Raw genomic sequence first — 16,695 nt, 5'->3', positions numbered from 1 at the left:
AAATTTCCCATCCTCCCCGACGACATATCACTCAACAAACGTTTTCAATAATTTTTTTTTCTTTTATCAATCATTTTATAATTTATTTTCAATTTTCAACTGCCTGCTGTTTGTCGTTCATTGGCAAATAAATATTTTTCATTATTTTCTATCATTATTTAATATTGTCTTTATTTGTGTTCCAATATTTGTATTTATATTTTTTATTTCATTTTATTTTGTTAATTTTATTTATTTCTGTATATTTATTCGTTTTTAAATATTTTATTTTATTTTATTTCATTTCATTTCATTTTATTTTTTTATTTATTTTACACAATCATATTATTTGTTTAACATGACTAACATAAGCTCAATTTTCAAACACTTCATTTATCAAAGTACACCGCATGTTCCTATTATACTTACTGCACTCCAACATAGTCCCCTTCATTGTATCTTCTTTTTTCTTACTTTACTTACTTCTTTGTTCTCCCATTTTTTATTATTATTTCTTATTCCATTACTTTCTTCCTCTTCTTTCTTCCATATTCTACTCTACCTATTCTGCTTTACTTATTCTACCTATTCTACCTATTCTGCTTTACTTATTCTACCTATCCAATATTTATACTTCCTATGTTTTACCTCTTTTATATTTCGTTAACATGTTTAACGATTACTCGCTTTACTGCTCGTTACCCACCTGAATCAAAACTGAGTCAACTTCATATTTTTCATCCATCTTGATTATCATAATACACTGCGTATCTTTATTCAACTTACTGCATTACAACACAGCCTTATTCTATAAACTTCAAGTTTTCATTCATCTATCCTCATTCGCCATATTGCACTACATCCCCTTATTATACTTACTGCATCCCAACACACTCACTTCCACTCATTTCAGTGTTTTGTCCATCTTCACTACCACACTACACTACTCATTCTTCCCGACGACATATCACTCAACAAACTTTTTCAATAATTTTTTTTTCTTTTATTAATCATTTTATAATTTATTTTCAATTTTCAACTGCCTGCTGTTTGTCATTCATTGGCAAATAAATATTTTTCATTATTTTCTATCATTATTTAATATTGTCTTTATTTGTGTTCCAATATTTGTATTTATATTTTTTATTTCATTTTATTTTGTTAATTTTATTTCATTAATTTTATTTATTTCTATATATTTATTCGTTTTTAAATATTTTATTTTATTTTATTTCATTTCATTTCATTTTATTTTTTTATTTATTTTACACAATCATATTATTTGTTTAACATGACTAACATAAGCTCAATTTTCAAACACTTCATTTATCAAAGTACACCGCATGTTCCTATTATACTTACTGCACTCCAACATAGTCCCCTTCATTGTATCTTCTTTTTTCTTACTTTACTTACTTCTTTGTTCTCCCATTTTTTATTATTATTTCTTATTCCATTACTTTCTTCCTCTTCTTTCTTCCATACTCTACTCTACTTATTCTACCTATACCTATTCTACTCTACCTATTCTGCTTTACTTATTCTACCTATCCAATATTTATACTTCCTATGTTTTACCTCTTTTATATTTCGTTAACATGTTTAACGATTACTCGCTTTACTGCTCGTTACCCACCTGAATCAAAACTGAGTCAACTTCATATTTTTTAACCATCCTAATTATTATAGTACACTACTTGTCCCTATCACCTTTAACGTACTCCAGCACACTCAATTCAAATCAACTTCAAATTTTTCATCCGTTTTATTCACTCATGCACACTACATCCCCTTATTATACTTACTGCATCCCAACACACTCACTTCCACTCATTTCAGTGTTTTGTCCATCTTCACTACCACACTACACTACTCATTCTTCCCGACGACATATCACTCAACAAACTTTTTCAATAATTTTTTTTTCTTTTATTAATCATTTTATAATTTATTTTCAATTTTCAACTGCCTGCTGTTTGTCATTCATTGGCAAATAAATATTTTTCATTATTTTCTATCATTATTTAATATTGTCTTTATTTGTGTTCCAATATTTGTATTTATATTTTTTATTTCATTTTATTTTGTTAATTTTATTTCATTAATTTTATTTATTTCTATATATTTATTCGTTTTTAAATATTTTATTTTATTTTATTTCATTTCATTTTATTTTTTTATTTATTTTACGCAATCATATTATTTATTTAACATATCTAACATAAGCTCAATTTTCAAACACTTCATTTATCAAAGTACACCGCATGTTCCTATTATACTTACTGCACTCCAACATACTTTAACTTAATCAACTTCTTTTTTCTTACTTTACTTACTTCTTTATTCTCCTACTTTATCCCTTTATCTCTTTTATTCTTTTCACTTTCTTTTCCTCGTTTTATTGCTCTTTTATTCCCTTATTCTCTTATTCTCTTATTTACTACTTCTATACTCCTACCTCTTCTACTTTCCTCTTCTACTCTACCTCTTCTACTCTCCTTTACTACTTTCCTCTTCTACTCTCATTCCTTTATTTCCTTATCCCTCCTTAACAACGCTTAACGATTACTCGCCTTATGGCTCGTTACTCGCTTCACACATCAATGAGTCAACTTCAATTTTTCATCCTTCTCAATTATCATATCACACTATATATCTCTATTATACTTAATGAATCCCAACACACTTTACTTCGTCTTTCCACCTTAACCATTCCACGATGCATATGAACCTTCCCCTACATTTCTCATTCTCCCCGACAACATACAACTGAACGAGCTTTCTCAATAATTTTTTCTAAATCTAATAATAAACTCATGCTTTCTTTTCAATTTTCAACTCTCTACTGTTTGCTGTTCATTGGCAAATAAATATTTTCTGTTATTTTCAATTGTTATTTATTATTATCTTTATCTTTGCCCCAATCACTATTTCAATCACTTTGTTGTTTTCTTTCGTTGTAATTGAATCTAATTTAATTATTCTGTTTATTTTGTTTCTTCTATTTCTTTTCTTCTATATAGTTACTTGTCTAATTTATTCATTTACGTATTTCAACATACTTACTCTACTCTCTCTACTCACTCTCCCTACTCTCTCTACTCTATCCCCATTTCATTCTCATTCTTATTCTCTCTCTTTGTTACTTTGTTACTCGCCTGCCTCTACCATCTTCTTCATGACTCATTAACTTGACTGACTCACTACTTACTCCACTTGTCCTTCATACTTCCTTCCTCTTTTCAATAACGAGACTTTATCCATTTCGTTATCTAGCTTTACTATACTCTATCGCATTTACCATTCCTCCACATTTACCATTCCTCTTTTTCCCCGACGACATACAACTGACCGAGCTTTTCCAATAATTTTATTTAAATTTATTAATAAATTTATAGTTTATTTTAAATTTTCAATTGCCTACCGCTTGCAGTTGTTTGGCAAATAAATATTTTGTGTTGTGATATCTATTACTGTCTTTACCTCTGACAGATGCTCAAACCAGTTTCCAACCTTTTGTTCTTACTACTTTTTATTCGATTCTATTTATTCACTTCCAACTTATACATCACCTAATAACCGTAACCATATTAGTTTATTTTAACGTGTTATAATTTAGTGAATTTTATGTTGTTTTATTTTATTTTAGTTTATTTTATCAAGTTTTAATATTTTTTTTAATTTATATTGTTTTATTTTATTTTAATTTACTTTTCTTTTAATTTACTTTTCTTTTGATTCATTTTCATTTAATATATTTATTTATTTATTTTATTTTTAATTAACGAAATTTAATCTTTTTCTCTATTTGTTTCATCATTGTTTCATTATCTGTTACTATTTATTCTCTACTTTATATTTTTACTTTCAACAACAATAACAAAAGTTGTACTTTTCTATATCGTATTCAATTCCTATTTGACATATTCATTGCCAGCTGACACATCACCAGTAATTGTAACGACTGTTTTTTCAATAATTTAGTTGATTTGTTTTAGTGTAATAGAATGCACTAATTTCATCTACTTTCCAATATTTTCATCTTCTATCTCTTTTCTATCTTTCTAATTGTCATTCCTTTTTCATACTTATTACTCCTCTTATTCATCGCTAACGTCCTTCACTTGGCTTTATCCTACCCTTAACTTTTTTTAACGAAGCTTATATTTATCAAAAAAAACAAACATCTGTTTTCATCCTACATATCCTTACCTTTCTACTACTCATTCACTTTCCATTCAAACGAAATCTTCAGCATACACATACACATACACATATCCAATATAACCATGTAACCGTAACATCCCCAACTCTACACCAATAGCAAACATCGTCGTCCTGTCCAAACGATTACTCTCTTTACTCATTTACTCATTCATTCATCTCTTTCATTTCATCTTGCAACTTAATTATTTGCACATTTTCTGATTCTCTACTACTTGACGATTATAATTGTCTATACTCAAATATATACATCACATTCTCACCATACACATATCATATCCTGTATAACCGTAACCACCACTCATTATTTAACGAAAGCAACGACCTCATTACTTGGCGAGTTCAACATTTTCTTTAAACAAAATACTGAAATAGTTGATCCCAATGATTTCACTTTTCGTTACCAATTCTATGCCATCGTTTACAACATTCATCTCCCATGACTCTTCATCATTTCACAATAACAAACAAATAGCGAGATTTTACCCCCATTCATTCATCTACTATACGACTGACTAACTTGAAATTTATTTAAATTTTATTTTCCTAATGTGACTTGATTGAATTCTTAATTTACTACTCGTCTATTACAACAGACTCGCTAACGAATGTAGTTGCAGTATTCGACTATGTGTATATTTACCACAATCATACTTTGCAACCCAGCTTTACACAAATACTATCAACTTCAAATTATTGTCTTTTTTACTGTTCTTTTTAATTCTATTCATTTTTATTTATATTACTCCCCATCTATCTTTCAGTATTAATCTTAATCTTAATTATTCAACATTTACTTCTTCCACCCCCTTTCTATCAAAGTAACTTTCGTTTATTTTCCCAACTCTATATGAACGACCTTTATTTTATTTGAACAACATACGAATATACTTACTATCAATCACTTGAATTATTCTTTCATTAGTTTATTTATATCCCAAAACATTATCTCTATCTTTTACAACTTTAACTTTTCCATTCACCATGATTCGAATTCAAGTATTCCAGCTTCTTATCCTACAATATCGAAAAACAATCGTCAAACTACTTGTATTCCCAATTGAACTTTAACGATCTCATCCATTCGCTTCATCCATCATGTTTTAACAATCAACTCGCCCCAATGTCATCACCGTCTGAAACACAAGTATTTTCATTGTTATTTATATATCTACTGTCATCAAGTACCACTATCTATTATCGACCATGTAATTCCCAATCGATATTTGCTCATAAAATATCGACTTTGACAATTGCACGTTTACAGTTACAGTTATAGTTTGACGATTACACAATTACAGTTTACACGATTACTATTACAGTTTACAAATTACTGTTACACTTACTCGTTACTTGGTTATAGTACATTTGGCTGACACGCCGTTACAAAAGAACAAGTTCCATTTCGATCTCTTTTATTATACCATTTACTTATCGATGATACTATGTTTCGATTCATCACATACTTCAGTTTAAATTTGCTTTTTCTAAAGCATCATTTATTACTTTTGCCTAATCTCAATTTAATATTTCATTTGATACTTTCGAGTCCATACATTTGATACCTCACAAGAGCTCATAACTAACCGCTGTCACCTTGTCACCTAAACACCGCATAACCTGTATACCTGATGACCTAGCCTTTTTACCCGTTGACCTGATACCCCGTCACCTGATGACCCACGAACCCTCTCATCTTAATTATTTTTAACCTGTTGACCCAGTGACCCAATCACCTCTTCCCTTTTTACACACTTTTCATTCACTTATTTTACCATTCCTCTTTGCCTGATTGTGTTTCGGTGATTTTCTTTATTTTCTACTCATCATAGTTATATCCATATACTTTAATACTTTAACTTTGTTTTTATCCTTCATTCTTAATCATTATCAAGTATTCATTGCAAATCACATACTCTCACATTACAACAAGTTACATGTCTTCAAAAGCGATCATAGTTTACTGTTTATTTCAACTAAGTAATTTCTTTATTAAATTAAAACAGAAAAAAAGAAATAAAAATAATATAATGAAATATTTTTTAAAGAAAAAGATTCTATAAAAATCTACAAAAGAATATATTATTAACACTACAACATAAATACGTAAAACACTTTTTACAGTATATTTTTTGAAACTATTCCAAAAAACTGAATACCGAATGTAAACAAATGTTGTAAAATATTTTACGAGCTACTCAATTTAGATCGCAATCTCGATTACCGAACAGCTGTTTCCGCTGTATTTTGTTTTAGACAATCGAACGAATGTTGTCAGAGCGTGTTATGTTTCAACGTAATGTGTAAATCAAGTTTTACCAGTCACTGCTCGTTTTCATACGGTATATCACATTCGAAACTCTAACGTGTGGTGCAATTGTGTTACTAAGTTGTATAACGAAATTTAGTTGGTTTGCTATATTGTACTTTAGAGACTCGAGTGTATATTACCTTTGTTGCCTTCTCCTTCATGAATGTTCCGATATGAAAACAACATACAAGTCTATCAAATTTACTTGTAAAGCGAATACAAAAGATAAGATAAATTTGCCAACGAATATCATTTATACTAAGCAAACAAAATTTTGAATACTTTTGATTTTCGAAAAGTTATAAAAACTTGTCTTTGTAAATAGTTGATTGAATTAATAATATAATATGCAAGCTATTTCAATAATTATTTTGCGAAAACATTATTTTTCATTCATTTCAAAATCATTGATGCATATTTCAGCTTTATTTTCATTTCATTCGTTAATTTATCCTATTTACAACATTTACTAACATATTCAATCATCTCCACCAACTTGTTATATTTTACTCGTACTTTTGCATCAACATCCGTTGGGTGGGGTGGGGATGGTAACTTTAACAATGAAAAGCACTCTGACTTTTTCTGCCTCTCCCTTACTTTTTGTGCAACACGATATGAAACGTTGTCTTGCATCAGTAAAAAATTACATGATTTGCAAAACATCAGACAACAAGTAATGAATAACTAGAACAAATGCAGAATTCGTAGTTGTAGAGCAACACACAAATCCATAAAAAGCTTGATCACGTACATCACCTTGTAAGAATTTATCTGCAATAGTCCTTCGGTATTGTACATTGTTCCAAGCATAGTAAACTAACGATATCAAGTTTGCCTTTCTAGCCCATGACCTACAGTCAGAAGTGTAAGCCATATCACTGTCGGCATGTTCAAACTTTGTCAAACCACAAAATAAACAAAGTCCTTGAAATCGAATACGTAGTTTACATTCTCGCAAGTTGTGGTCGGCCTTGCCACATTTATAACAAGTAGATAAGCGTACGGGGCATGCTTTCCCGGTATGAGCACGAATTTCTGTGTCTGGGTTACCAAGAGTGCAACTTAGACATTCATCTTTATACACTCGAAAGAATCGCTCGAGTTGTGCTGAAATGTCAGTTGAGTCTACCCATTGTTTTTTGACGGCTTGCACACGACTTTTATACTCGGCGAAATGAATGGTACGAGAATCAACATCACCATCACCATCACCATCACCAATACCAATACCAATACCAACAATACCACTCATACCTCCAACACTACCATGAACACGATTCATGTCATGGTTGACGCCCTGTTGTACATTGTTCAAATGTTCATCGTATGTGCGTTTATGACCACGACGATGGCTGAGCGACATGTCTTCCAAACCATACTTTAGATTCGTATTAGCATTGCCAAAGCTTTTCTTCCATGTTGGCGATACAGACGAAGGGAACAAAGTGATTTCCGATAATTCCGACAAAGACACTGGCGTAGTACTAGTAGTGTTAGTGTTCATAGCACTCATACCACTGCTATTCCCTGGCTGTGGTGGGGGGGAAGACGAAAACGATGCATTATAACGCGAATGTGTTGCAATGGCTGGTTTCGGTGTTTCTGGCAATGTCGGTTTCACTCCATACATCGTAGACACAGTTGATTCTTCACCAAGTAACGAATCTGAGCATCTTGAGCAGTAAACACAGTTAGCAAACGATGCACAACATACACATTCGCCATCCATTTCACTTGCGAGAAACGATCGAACACACATCGTATTATCATTAAGAAAGTTTTTCATCGAATCCTCTACGTAGCTCGACCATGTAGAATCATATTTCTCGTAAAACAATGCTGCAATCGCATACTTGCCATCTCTTCCAGCTCGACCTGTCTCCTGTACATAATCCATAGATGAAGCTGGTAATCCATAGTGTACTACTAAACGCACTCCCATATAGTTGATACCGAGTCCGAATGCCTTGGTAGCGATCATGATTCGTGTCTTCCCATTTGCATTTCGAAACGCGTCAAAGTTCATTTGTCGTTCTTCGTCGCTTACATCTCCTGTGTAAATGGTTACATGGGTGTGAGCGAACAAGTCCGACTGGTGAAGACGACGATGAATGTATTCGACATCCTTTTTGGTTCGACAAAAGATGATAGCACGTCCATCACCTTCAAAGACCTTTGTTCGTTTCATCAACGTTCGCAAGTCCAACAAAAACTCGGTATTATCATAGGGATGCAAAAAGTAAAAGATGTTTTCCCGTGCAGTAGACGTTTCTCGTAAAACGTAAAAGTTTGTACAAAACGTTTGTCTGGCAACCATCTCTAGTTGCCTGGGAAAGGTGGCACTCAACAAGTGCAATGGTGCATACAAGCCAGACAACCGCGATGCTCTCGACAAAGCCGTTCTCCATGCTCCACTGGTGAGTAACAAATGTGCTTCATCAATTACCACTCGTGCCAAACGACCAAGTGTTGCCAAACTTTCAAAAAACCGAAGACCACTGTTGGTTAATGCTGACTCGTATGTCAAGATAAACAAATCGGGAAGTTGCGTCTCTAAAGTCAATCGTACATCTTTGAATGCGGTCCAATTCCCCGAACAAACAAGCAGTCCCTTTTCATTCACTCTGAGCATCATATCTTGCCGTAACGACATCATGGGCACTAGAACCAGCGTGACCATATTCATCACCTTTCCTGGGGTTTGTCTTTTTTTTTCGATGAGCGCCGGTATCAAAAACGACAAAGACTTTCCACCTCCAGTTGGGAGTACGGTAATCAAATTCATACGATTTAAAAGAGAAAAATAAACCGATTGAAATTGTTTCAGCGAACGGAATTTCGCTTCGAGACCATAATATTGAGACAATGCCCAACAACAATGTTGAACAGAAGTTTGAGATGGTTGAAGAAGTCCTGGGCGGTAGTGAAATGCGGTGGGCGCGGTGGGCGTAGTGGCCAATTGGTCTTGTAAGTCATGAGAGTCTTGATTTACAACGGGCTGTGTCATTTCAGCCTTTACCTCGTCCTTGTTCTTCTCCTCATTTGTCTTGTCCTTTTCCTTGTCCCCCTCCACCATTTGTTCACCTACCAACCTTGCCAGCTTCTCATTCAGCGCTTCCTCCAATTGATCAACTCGCTTGATGAATGGGTGCTTTGTTTCCACCAACAGTCCATGGGTCGGGTTATCTCGAATCTGTAATAGTTCCTGCCACTTATAGCTTGCACGAAAAAAGTTGGCGAAATAATCCGACGGCAGATAATGCAAGTTGTCCATAGTGCGCCCATAGATGTAGAGCGCTGTGTTTCGTGTATGTCCAGCCTGTAAATCGAAATATGATTCCCTCGTCATTTCTTCCTCGATGTTTTTTTCTTTAAAATAGTGAGCAATGTGCCTGTAGTTTCGAAATCCCAACGGTTTTTGAATGCATTGGTAGGTGGCCTTTGGAAAAATTCGATACGGTAAATCTCTTTGCAATCGTTCGCCAGCAATCACAAACATGAAATCCAAGTATACAGCTACTTTCGACCTATCAGCGGTTGTCACATACTTCATCAATGCTTCCAATGGTCGAACCAAAACATAGTACCGAAGTGCTAAAATGGAAAGCGGCTCAGAAAGAAACCTGGGGATTGGCTTTTCAGCAAACTTCATATTACGAGTCTTATCGTATCTGCTGTAAATCATCAGCCTTCCAAACATCAAATACAATTCGCGAGTCTTATACTTGCCATTCCGCAAAGTCCAATACACCATCTCTTGTGCTCTGGCTGGTTGTCCAGCAGATATGTACACTAGACAAAACAATAACTCATTGAAGATAGATGCCTTTGTCTCATACTTTTTAATAGCAGATTTAGACCAATGTAATTTGAGAAACACATCATTGTCATTATCATTAGAGTTGTCGTTGTAGTGGTTGCTATAGTTGTCGCACTCATTTCTTTGCTGATCACTTACTCCACCAAACAACTTTGTCAGATCCTTCTTAGACATCGATGGGAAAAACCGATGACAAAGTTCACTGTTCTTAAGTATTGTTCGTAACAGCACACTATGAGATGAACGTATCTCTATCGACTCTTTAAAGAATGAATATCCCAATTTACTATTGTTTATGTCATCTCCAATTGACCTTAGTAACGAAATGGGTAATAGTTTTTCCACATTCATATCAAAACATAGCTCTTTTAACAAGTCCTGAACTTTGGCAAACATCCCCTCATACAGAGCTGTCAGCTCACTCAAGTCCAATCGCACCATGTTATTGAATGCATCTCCAATGCACGGGTACATAGAATTACTTCGTGGCTGAAACAATACGGTACTTGGGCTTAGTCCTTGCAGTGTATTTGCATACCCTTCCGTTCGAATGATATCCCTAACGACTTTTTGGGTTTCGTAAAGAACATCATATAAATTTCTTTGACCAAGCGTGATAAAGCAAAACACATGAGCATAAGCAATAGAACCAGCGGTTTGAAACGATGGAATGGACAACAAGTCGATTTGTTTTTCATCGATCAATCGTTGTAACTCACATGCTGCTACAAGACGACACGTGTATATTAGGGGTGCAAAGCAGGCAGAGATTTCATAGGCATATTTTGAAGTACCATCTTTATGCAAAGACATGCATGCAAGAAACTCCATGATTTCCAAGTCTTGAACATTTTTAGAAAAATCGTATTGTTGCAGAAAAGCCAATTTTAATGCCTCGTGCAGTTCCAAGTATGCCAGCTTATCATCATCGTCAGTATTGGTGTTGTTATTGTTATTGTTATTGTTACTGTCTCTGTCATTGTCATTGTCATTGTCATTGTCGTCTTCAGCACTATCAAAGTTGGCGACGTTGCTGATGTTACTGCTGCTGTTACTGCCACCTTCTTTTCTCTCCACTGTTGCTCCACACATTGCTTCCAAGTGTCTTCTTATCCCCGAGTCCGCTGATGGACGACGTAACAGAAATATTAGGTATAGTGCTGCACTTTGAGCATATCTCACAACTGTATCCTTTTGCTCTAAGCGACAAAGTCCTCGCTCTTGTGCACTATAGCTTCCTCCTTGAGTAAACATTCGTCTCATGCCCATGGTCATTCCACTTAGATGACGGAATCCTCGATAGTAATAACGAATCAACTGGTTTACAATGGTATCCAAAGTTACAATTCCATTCGTATATTCGAATCGAACCAGCTGATCCCAATTTTCTCCAAGTTTTTTCACAATTGCCGTCCAATTGAATTGTTGATTTAAAAGATTTTTCTCTCGTGCATTGACAATCTCTTCCTCTTCCTCTTCATCGTTATCTTTTTCATCATCTTCAAGAATAGTGTTAGTGTTGTTGTCTGTTGCTTGGTCAACATCATCTTGTCGTTTTTTATTTTCACCTTTGTCTTGCTGCTCCCGCCGCTGTTGATTCTTCTCCATAAATTTTGAAAAGCAAAAGTCCACCATTCTTTCCTTGATGTTTTGTGCATCTTCTTTCTCCTCCCCCTCCTCCTCTTCTTCTTCTTCTCCTCCATTCAAAGGTACATAATCGACTTTGAAGAACTGACATCGTTGAGCATACTTGTTCTTAACCGTTTGCAAAGCTGTTCGACGTATACAATTTTCCAATTTTATAACTTTTCCATGAGTACGTCGAACATGATGGCGAAAGGTATCCATGATTGCATGTACGAATCCTGTTCCGTTTTTTGTGCACGGCACACACTCATATCCATTTAAAAGTACTGGTAGTCCTCTGATGTATGGGTATACATGGGTTTGAGAAGAATGAGTTTGTAAAACATTTGTTGGACTTTTTAACTTTAAAGTCCTTAGTTCTTGAAACCACAAAAGATCTTCGTTTAACTCTAGTTTATGCACAATTTGCATATGTTGCGCAGTGTGAATCACGTTTAACAAGCATTCACATTCTACGCACATCAAAGCATGAATAGACAAAATGGAGAGTCCATAATTAGCCAACTTGTGATTCAAGTCAGTATAATTTGATGATGGGCTGTTGTCCAATTTGGTGTCATTTGTACTTTGCCAAATTAGCCGTGCAGTCCACAAGTCGTCATTTGCACTCGTAGTGAGAGTAGAGAGAGCAGAAAGAGCAGAGAGAGCGGGTAGTTGACGCTCCTTGGAAGAATTGCAAGCCTCCTCACTGGTAGCCTCACTGGCAGCCTCAACGATGATTGGCTTATCCTTTTTCTCGTCCTGAACGAAAGAGCTGGGTTCATAGACGACGATATCATCGTCTTTACAAGTTTCGTCTCTGTATCGACATTCCTTGAAATGTTGAACGATCCTTTCTACATTATCAAATTGAGTTCCACATTGACAAGTAAAGCATCCGGCGATATCTCTAGCAGTTTTTGAAGCGACTTTAGCAATTTCTGAAGCGACGACCATGGCAGTAGAAATGTGAAAAAAAAAAAAAAAAAAAAAAAAAAGGATACCAAAGATAACCATATTTTTTAATTGACGAGCAGGTTGTGTAGCATTGACAGCGCCAGCAATAACACCACAAATCATAGGAGGAAAAATGGGAAGAATCCAAGCAGGAGATGCGGTTTCAATGGTATATACATGATTGTTGAAAATTGTGAAAAAAGCACTTACACAGTATATAAAAGCTACTGCAACAAAAATGTAATAAAGAATTCGAATCACCCATACCATCCACTCGCCCGTATCAGCATAGGCGTATATGGCAAGCATGTCGATGAAAGTGGATAACGAAAGAAGACAAGTAGCAATGAAAAGCTTTTCCAAATGATGGTTCCATGAATCTTTAATAGTTGAAGGATATTTAATAAAACGAAAAAGCATACACGATCCAAAGAGAGTTAATAAAACGATTTGAAGAATGTAAACAATTTTGCCAATTGTATTAAGACCATAGAAACGAAAGGGGAAAGAACCAATGATCAAGCCAACACCACCAGTTGCCATAGTACACGCAAACCAAGACCATGTAAAATGCTTTAATCGTTTACTAAGAGGAACATGAGGAGCTTTAACATTCCAATCAATCAACTCATGATACCTCTGTTTCAAGATTTCTTGAGTTCACCCATGTTGAATCGAGAGACACAGAGGTATTAAAAAAAAAAAAAAAATAATGGCCAAGAGAGAAAATGAAGAATGAATATAATATAATATAATATAAAGAGAAAAAATATCAAAAAGGAAAAGACGGAAAATGGAGAGTGACAATTAATTGCTAGCAATGGATCTGAGAGTCTAATCGGACATGTTAGTTTATTGTGATGAAAAAAGAAATAATAGAGCGTGTAGAAAATGAATGACTGGCTGTTGCTAGTCTTTGTAAATGAGGAAAACTGCCAATACAGAAGTAGGATGAAAAATCAAACAAAAAGCTTTGTGCAGCAGCAAATAGGCTCTTTTTTTCGTAACAAACAAGTAAAAAAACAAAATCAAAAACAAAAATAGAATAAGTAAATAATGATCGACGTAGAAATCAACAAAAAAAATGCATACAAATCCAAATTTTCGAATTTTCGAAGGGCAATTTTCTACAAACAAAATTGCAACGTTGATTCTCATCACGAATAACTCTGGTACTGCAAGGCAAAATCAAATTTATACAGCATTCTGCAAAGCAAAAACTTACCAACAGGCTTGGCCAACCCAAACATTCTGAATGAGCAACTAATTGGAAAAACCAAACTCAAGCCACCCAGTGCATTTATATCTCTGAAAATTTTGTTGGCAATTTTGCACCGGGCTATGCTATCCTCTACGTTGTACATAGCTATGTCCTGTACGTTAAGATGTTATTTTTCAGACCTGCCTCTAAGTAGTTATCTATCTAAGTATCGGCTAATAACCACCACCTGTTAGACGTTATTCTCGGCACTAAAATGATTATGTAATAACAAACAGATTGAACTGGATTCTCTTGTGTGATCTTTTCAAAAAAAAAAAAAAAACAATCGATTCTATATTGGGTAATACTGCAAACGTTGTTCCCGACTGTCCGGTGTCGTTGGAAGCACGGAAACTATGGTGTTGCTCCAAAGTGTAGTGGAAATCCCTTTGTGATTATTCGCTGATTTGCCTGCCGTCCCTATTGGATAGAAAAATCCGTAGCGAAAAGGGCGATCATTCAAGTAAGGTTGACTAGGCTACTCAACGTTTTATGGTTGAGACGCACAAATTAGTACACAGCACATGAATCCATTTACCGGAGGCAACTGTCGACAAAAATAGTTATTTAAAAATAGGGGCAATACCCACTTAAAAGGATATTTACTTCTGATATTTGGAATTTTTTGATCTACACATACTTTATAATTGAAAATGCTTACAGGAACGAAAGAGCAAATTGAGTGTCCGTTGAAAGGAGTATCTTTGTTGAACTCTCCTAGATATAACAAAGACACCGCTTTTACACCTGAGGAACGTCAAAAATTTGAGATATCATCGCGTCTTCCCCCCATTGTCGAAACTTTGCAACAACAAGTGGATCGCTGTTATGAACAGTACAAAGCAATCGGTGATGAACCTTTACAGAAGAATTTATATCTTTCTCAATTAAGTGTTACCAACCAAACTCTGTTTTATGCACTTATTAGCCAACATTTGATTGAAATGATTCCCATCATCTATACACCTACTGAAGGCGATGCCATCAAGCAATTTTCCGATATATATCGTTATCCCGAGGGTTGCTATTTGGACATTGATCATAGCGACTTGTCTTACATCAAACAACAGCTTTCCGAGTTTGGAAAATCCGATAGCGTTGAATACATTATCATTACCGACTCTGAAGTATTTTGGGTATCGGCGATCAAGGTGTTGGTGGTGTCTTAATTTCAGTTGCCAAGGGACATTTAATGACTTTATGCGCAGGTTTTGACCCTAATCGATTTTTGCCCATCGTTCTCGACGTTGGCACCAACAATGAAACCCATCGTAAAAATCATCAATACATGGGTTTAAGAAAGGACCGTGTTCACGGTGAGCAGTATGACATCTTTTTGGAGAACGTTATTAAAGCCATTCGTGAAGTCTTTCCCGAGGCCTTTATTCACTTTGAGGATTTCGGACTTAAAAATGCCAAAAGGATTTTAGACCACTATCGTCCTAATATTGCCTGTTTTAACGATGATATCCAGGGCACCGGTGCTGTAGCACTGGCCGCCATTATAGGCGCCCTTCATGTTACGAAGTCTCCCTTAACCGAGCAGCGCATCATGATCTTTGGTGCTGGTACTGCTGGTGTTGGTATCGCCAACCAAATTGTCGCTGGTATGGTGACAGATGGCCTTTCATTAGGTAAGGCTAGAGATAATCTTTTCATGATTGATCGATGCGGTTTGCTTCTGGAGAGACATGCTAAGATTGCTACTGATGGACAAAAGCCATTTTTGAAGAAGGACTCAGACTTTAAGGAAGTCCCTTCTGGAGACATTGATTTAGAGACTGCTATTTCACTAATCAAACCCACTGTTCTTCTGGGGTGCTCCGGTCAACCTGGAAAATTTACAGAAAAGGCCATTCGTGAAATGAGCAAGCATGTCAAACATCCCATCATCTTCCCAATCTCTAACCCCACCACTCTCATGGAAGCAAAGCCCGTTCAAATTGACGAATGGTCTAATGGTAAAGCTTTGATGGCAACTGGTTCTCCACTTCCTCCTCTCACACGTAATGGTAAAGAATATGTGATTTCTCAATGCAATAATGCTCTTCTTTACCCTGCTCTAGGTGTTGCATGTGTGTTATCCCGTTGCAAATTGTTGAGCGATGGAATGCTGAAAGCAGCTTCCGATGCTTTGGCCACTGTTCCTAGATCTTTGTTTGTCGCCGATGAAGCTCTCTTGCCAGATCTGGACAATGCTCGAGAAATCTCTCGTCACATCGTTTTTGCGGTTTTGAAGCAAGCCATTTCTGAAGGAATGAGCACAGTGGATTTACCCAAAGATGATGCCAAGTTGAAGGAATGGATTATTGAACGAGAATGGAACCCTGAATACAGGAATTTTGTATAAAGTTTTTCATTTTTCTGAAGTCTACTGTTTTTTGGTCCGCTTGTATTGAAATGTGAAAGATGAACTTATAATAAGTTGCTCAAAAGAGAATATTCACATTTTATTTAAATACTCATACTTGATTATTTAGAAACATTTATGTGCTTGTTTAGATTACTTTCCAT

The 16,695-nt window shown here is 35.2% G+C and overlaps 1 protein-coding gene, 20 long non-coding RNA genes and 2 pseudogenes across 23 annotated transcripts; 12 read left to right on the top strand and 11 right to left on the bottom strand.

Moving 5' to 3' along the window:
- Nucleotides 1-427: 427 nt before the first annotated feature.
- SPOM_SPNCRNA.6663 lies at nt 428-634 on the bottom strand. Its single transcript, NR_196011.1, has one exon. It is a non-coding gene; the product is annotated as a non-coding RNA (long non-coding RNA).
- On the top strand, nt 496-982 carry SPOM_SPNCRNA.6662. Its single transcript, NR_196010.1, has one exon. It is a non-coding gene; the product is annotated as a non-coding RNA (long non-coding RNA).
- Nucleotides 983-1,508: 526 nt separating this feature from the next.
- On the top strand, nt 1,509-1,907 carry SPOM_SPNCRNA.6660. The gene has a single exon (NR_196008.1). It is a non-coding gene; the product is annotated as a non-coding RNA (long non-coding RNA).
- SPOM_SPNCRNA.6661 lies at nt 1,664-1,889 on the bottom strand. Its single transcript, NR_196009.1, has one exon. It is a non-coding gene; the product is annotated as a non-coding RNA (long non-coding RNA).
- Nucleotides 1,908-2,312: 405 nt separating the features above from the next.
- Nucleotides 2,313-3,566, top strand: SPOM_SPNCRNA.6657. The gene has a single exon (NR_196005.1). It is a non-coding gene; the product is annotated as a non-coding RNA (long non-coding RNA).
- Nucleotides 2,317-2,773, bottom strand: SPOM_SPNCRNA.6659. The gene has a single exon (NR_196007.1). It is a non-coding gene; the product is annotated as a non-coding RNA (long non-coding RNA).
- Nucleotides 2,888-3,340, bottom strand: SPOM_SPNCRNA.6658. Its single transcript, NR_196006.1, has one exon. It is a non-coding gene; the product is annotated as a non-coding RNA (long non-coding RNA).
- Nucleotides 3,567-4,161: 595 nt separating the features above from the next.
- On the bottom strand, nt 4,162-4,443 carry SPOM_SPNCRNA.6656. The gene has a single exon (NR_196004.1). It is a non-coding gene; the product is annotated as a non-coding RNA (long non-coding RNA).
- Nucleotides 4,444-5,026: 583 nt separating this feature from the next.
- On the bottom strand, nt 5,027-5,424 carry SPOM_SPNCRNA.6655. Its single transcript, NR_196003.1, has one exon. It is a non-coding gene; the product is annotated as a non-coding RNA (long non-coding RNA).
- A 302-nt stretch (nt 5,425-5,726) lies between these two features.
- Nucleotides 5,727-5,929, top strand: SPOM_SPNCRNA.6654. Its single transcript, NR_196002.1, has one exon. It is a non-coding gene; the product is annotated as a non-coding RNA (long non-coding RNA).
- Nucleotides 5,849-6,083, bottom strand: SPOM_SPNCRNA.6653. The gene has a single exon (NR_196001.1). It is a non-coding gene; the product is annotated as a non-coding RNA (long non-coding RNA).
- Nucleotides 6,084-6,905: 822 nt separating this feature from the next.
- Nucleotides 6,906-12,920, bottom strand: tlh2 (RecQ type DNA helicase Tlh1; the record flags this gene model as incomplete). The annotated part of the gene is made up of 1 exon (NM_001355852.1): nt 6,906-12,920. One exon carries the CDS (start codon nt 12,918-12,920, stop codon nt 7,161-7,163), a length of 5,760 nt encoding a protein of 1,919 aa, NP_001343051.1. The 3' UTR covers nt 6,906-7,160.
- SPOM_SPNCRNA.6652 lies at nt 7,020-7,274 on the top strand. Its single transcript, NR_196000.1, has one exon. It is a non-coding gene; the product is annotated as a non-coding RNA (long non-coding RNA).
- On the top strand, nt 7,406-8,417 carry SPOM_SPNCRNA.6651. The gene has a single exon (NR_195999.1). It is a non-coding gene; the product is annotated as a non-coding RNA (long non-coding RNA).
- SPOM_SPNCRNA.6650 lies at nt 9,356-9,839 on the top strand. Its single transcript, NR_195998.1, has one exon. It is a non-coding gene; the product is annotated as a non-coding RNA (long non-coding RNA).
- Nucleotides 11,298-11,571, top strand: SPOM_SPNCRNA.6649. The gene has a single exon (NR_195997.1). It is a non-coding gene; the product is annotated as a non-coding RNA (long non-coding RNA).
- SPOM_SPNCRNA.6648 lies at nt 11,697-11,930 on the top strand. Its single transcript, NR_195996.1, has one exon. It is a non-coding gene; the product is annotated as a non-coding RNA (long non-coding RNA).
- SPOM_SPNCRNA.6647 lies at nt 12,050-12,400 on the top strand. The gene has a single exon (NR_195995.1). It is a non-coding gene; the product is annotated as a non-coding RNA (long non-coding RNA).
- Nucleotides 12,561-13,515, top strand: SPOM_SPNCRNA.6646. Its single transcript, NR_195994.1, has one exon. It is a non-coding gene; the product is annotated as a non-coding RNA (long non-coding RNA).
- Nucleotides 12,921-13,580, bottom strand: SPOM_SPBCPT2R1.10 (annotated as a pseudogene). Its single transcript has one exon. A coding segment is annotated over exon 1 (660 nt).
- A 927-nt stretch (nt 13,581-14,507) lies between these two features.
- SPOM_SPNCRNA.6645 lies at nt 14,508-14,864 on the bottom strand. Its single transcript, NR_195993.1, has one exon. It is a non-coding gene; the product is annotated as a non-coding RNA (long non-coding RNA).
- On the top strand, nt 14,835-16,531 carry SPOM_SPBCPT2R1.07C (annotated as a pseudogene). Its single transcript has one exon. A coding segment is annotated over exon 1 (1,697 nt).
- On the bottom strand, nt 14,983-15,575 carry SPOM_SPNCRNA.6644. The gene has a single exon (NR_195992.1). It is a non-coding gene; the product is annotated as a non-coding RNA (long non-coding RNA).
- Nucleotides 16,532-16,695: the final 164 nt, after the last annotated feature.

This window comes from Schizosaccharomyces pombe (assembly GCF_000002945.2).
Source record: "Schizosaccharomyces pombe strain 972h- genome assembly, chromosome: II".
Classification (NCBI taxonomy): Eukaryota; Fungi; Ascomycota; class Schizosaccharomycetes; order Schizosaccharomycetales; family Schizosaccharomycetaceae; genus Schizosaccharomyces; species Schizosaccharomyces pombe.
The sequence above is the reverse complement of the archived record's forward strand: the minus strand, read 5'-3'. Positions and strand labels throughout refer to the sequence as shown.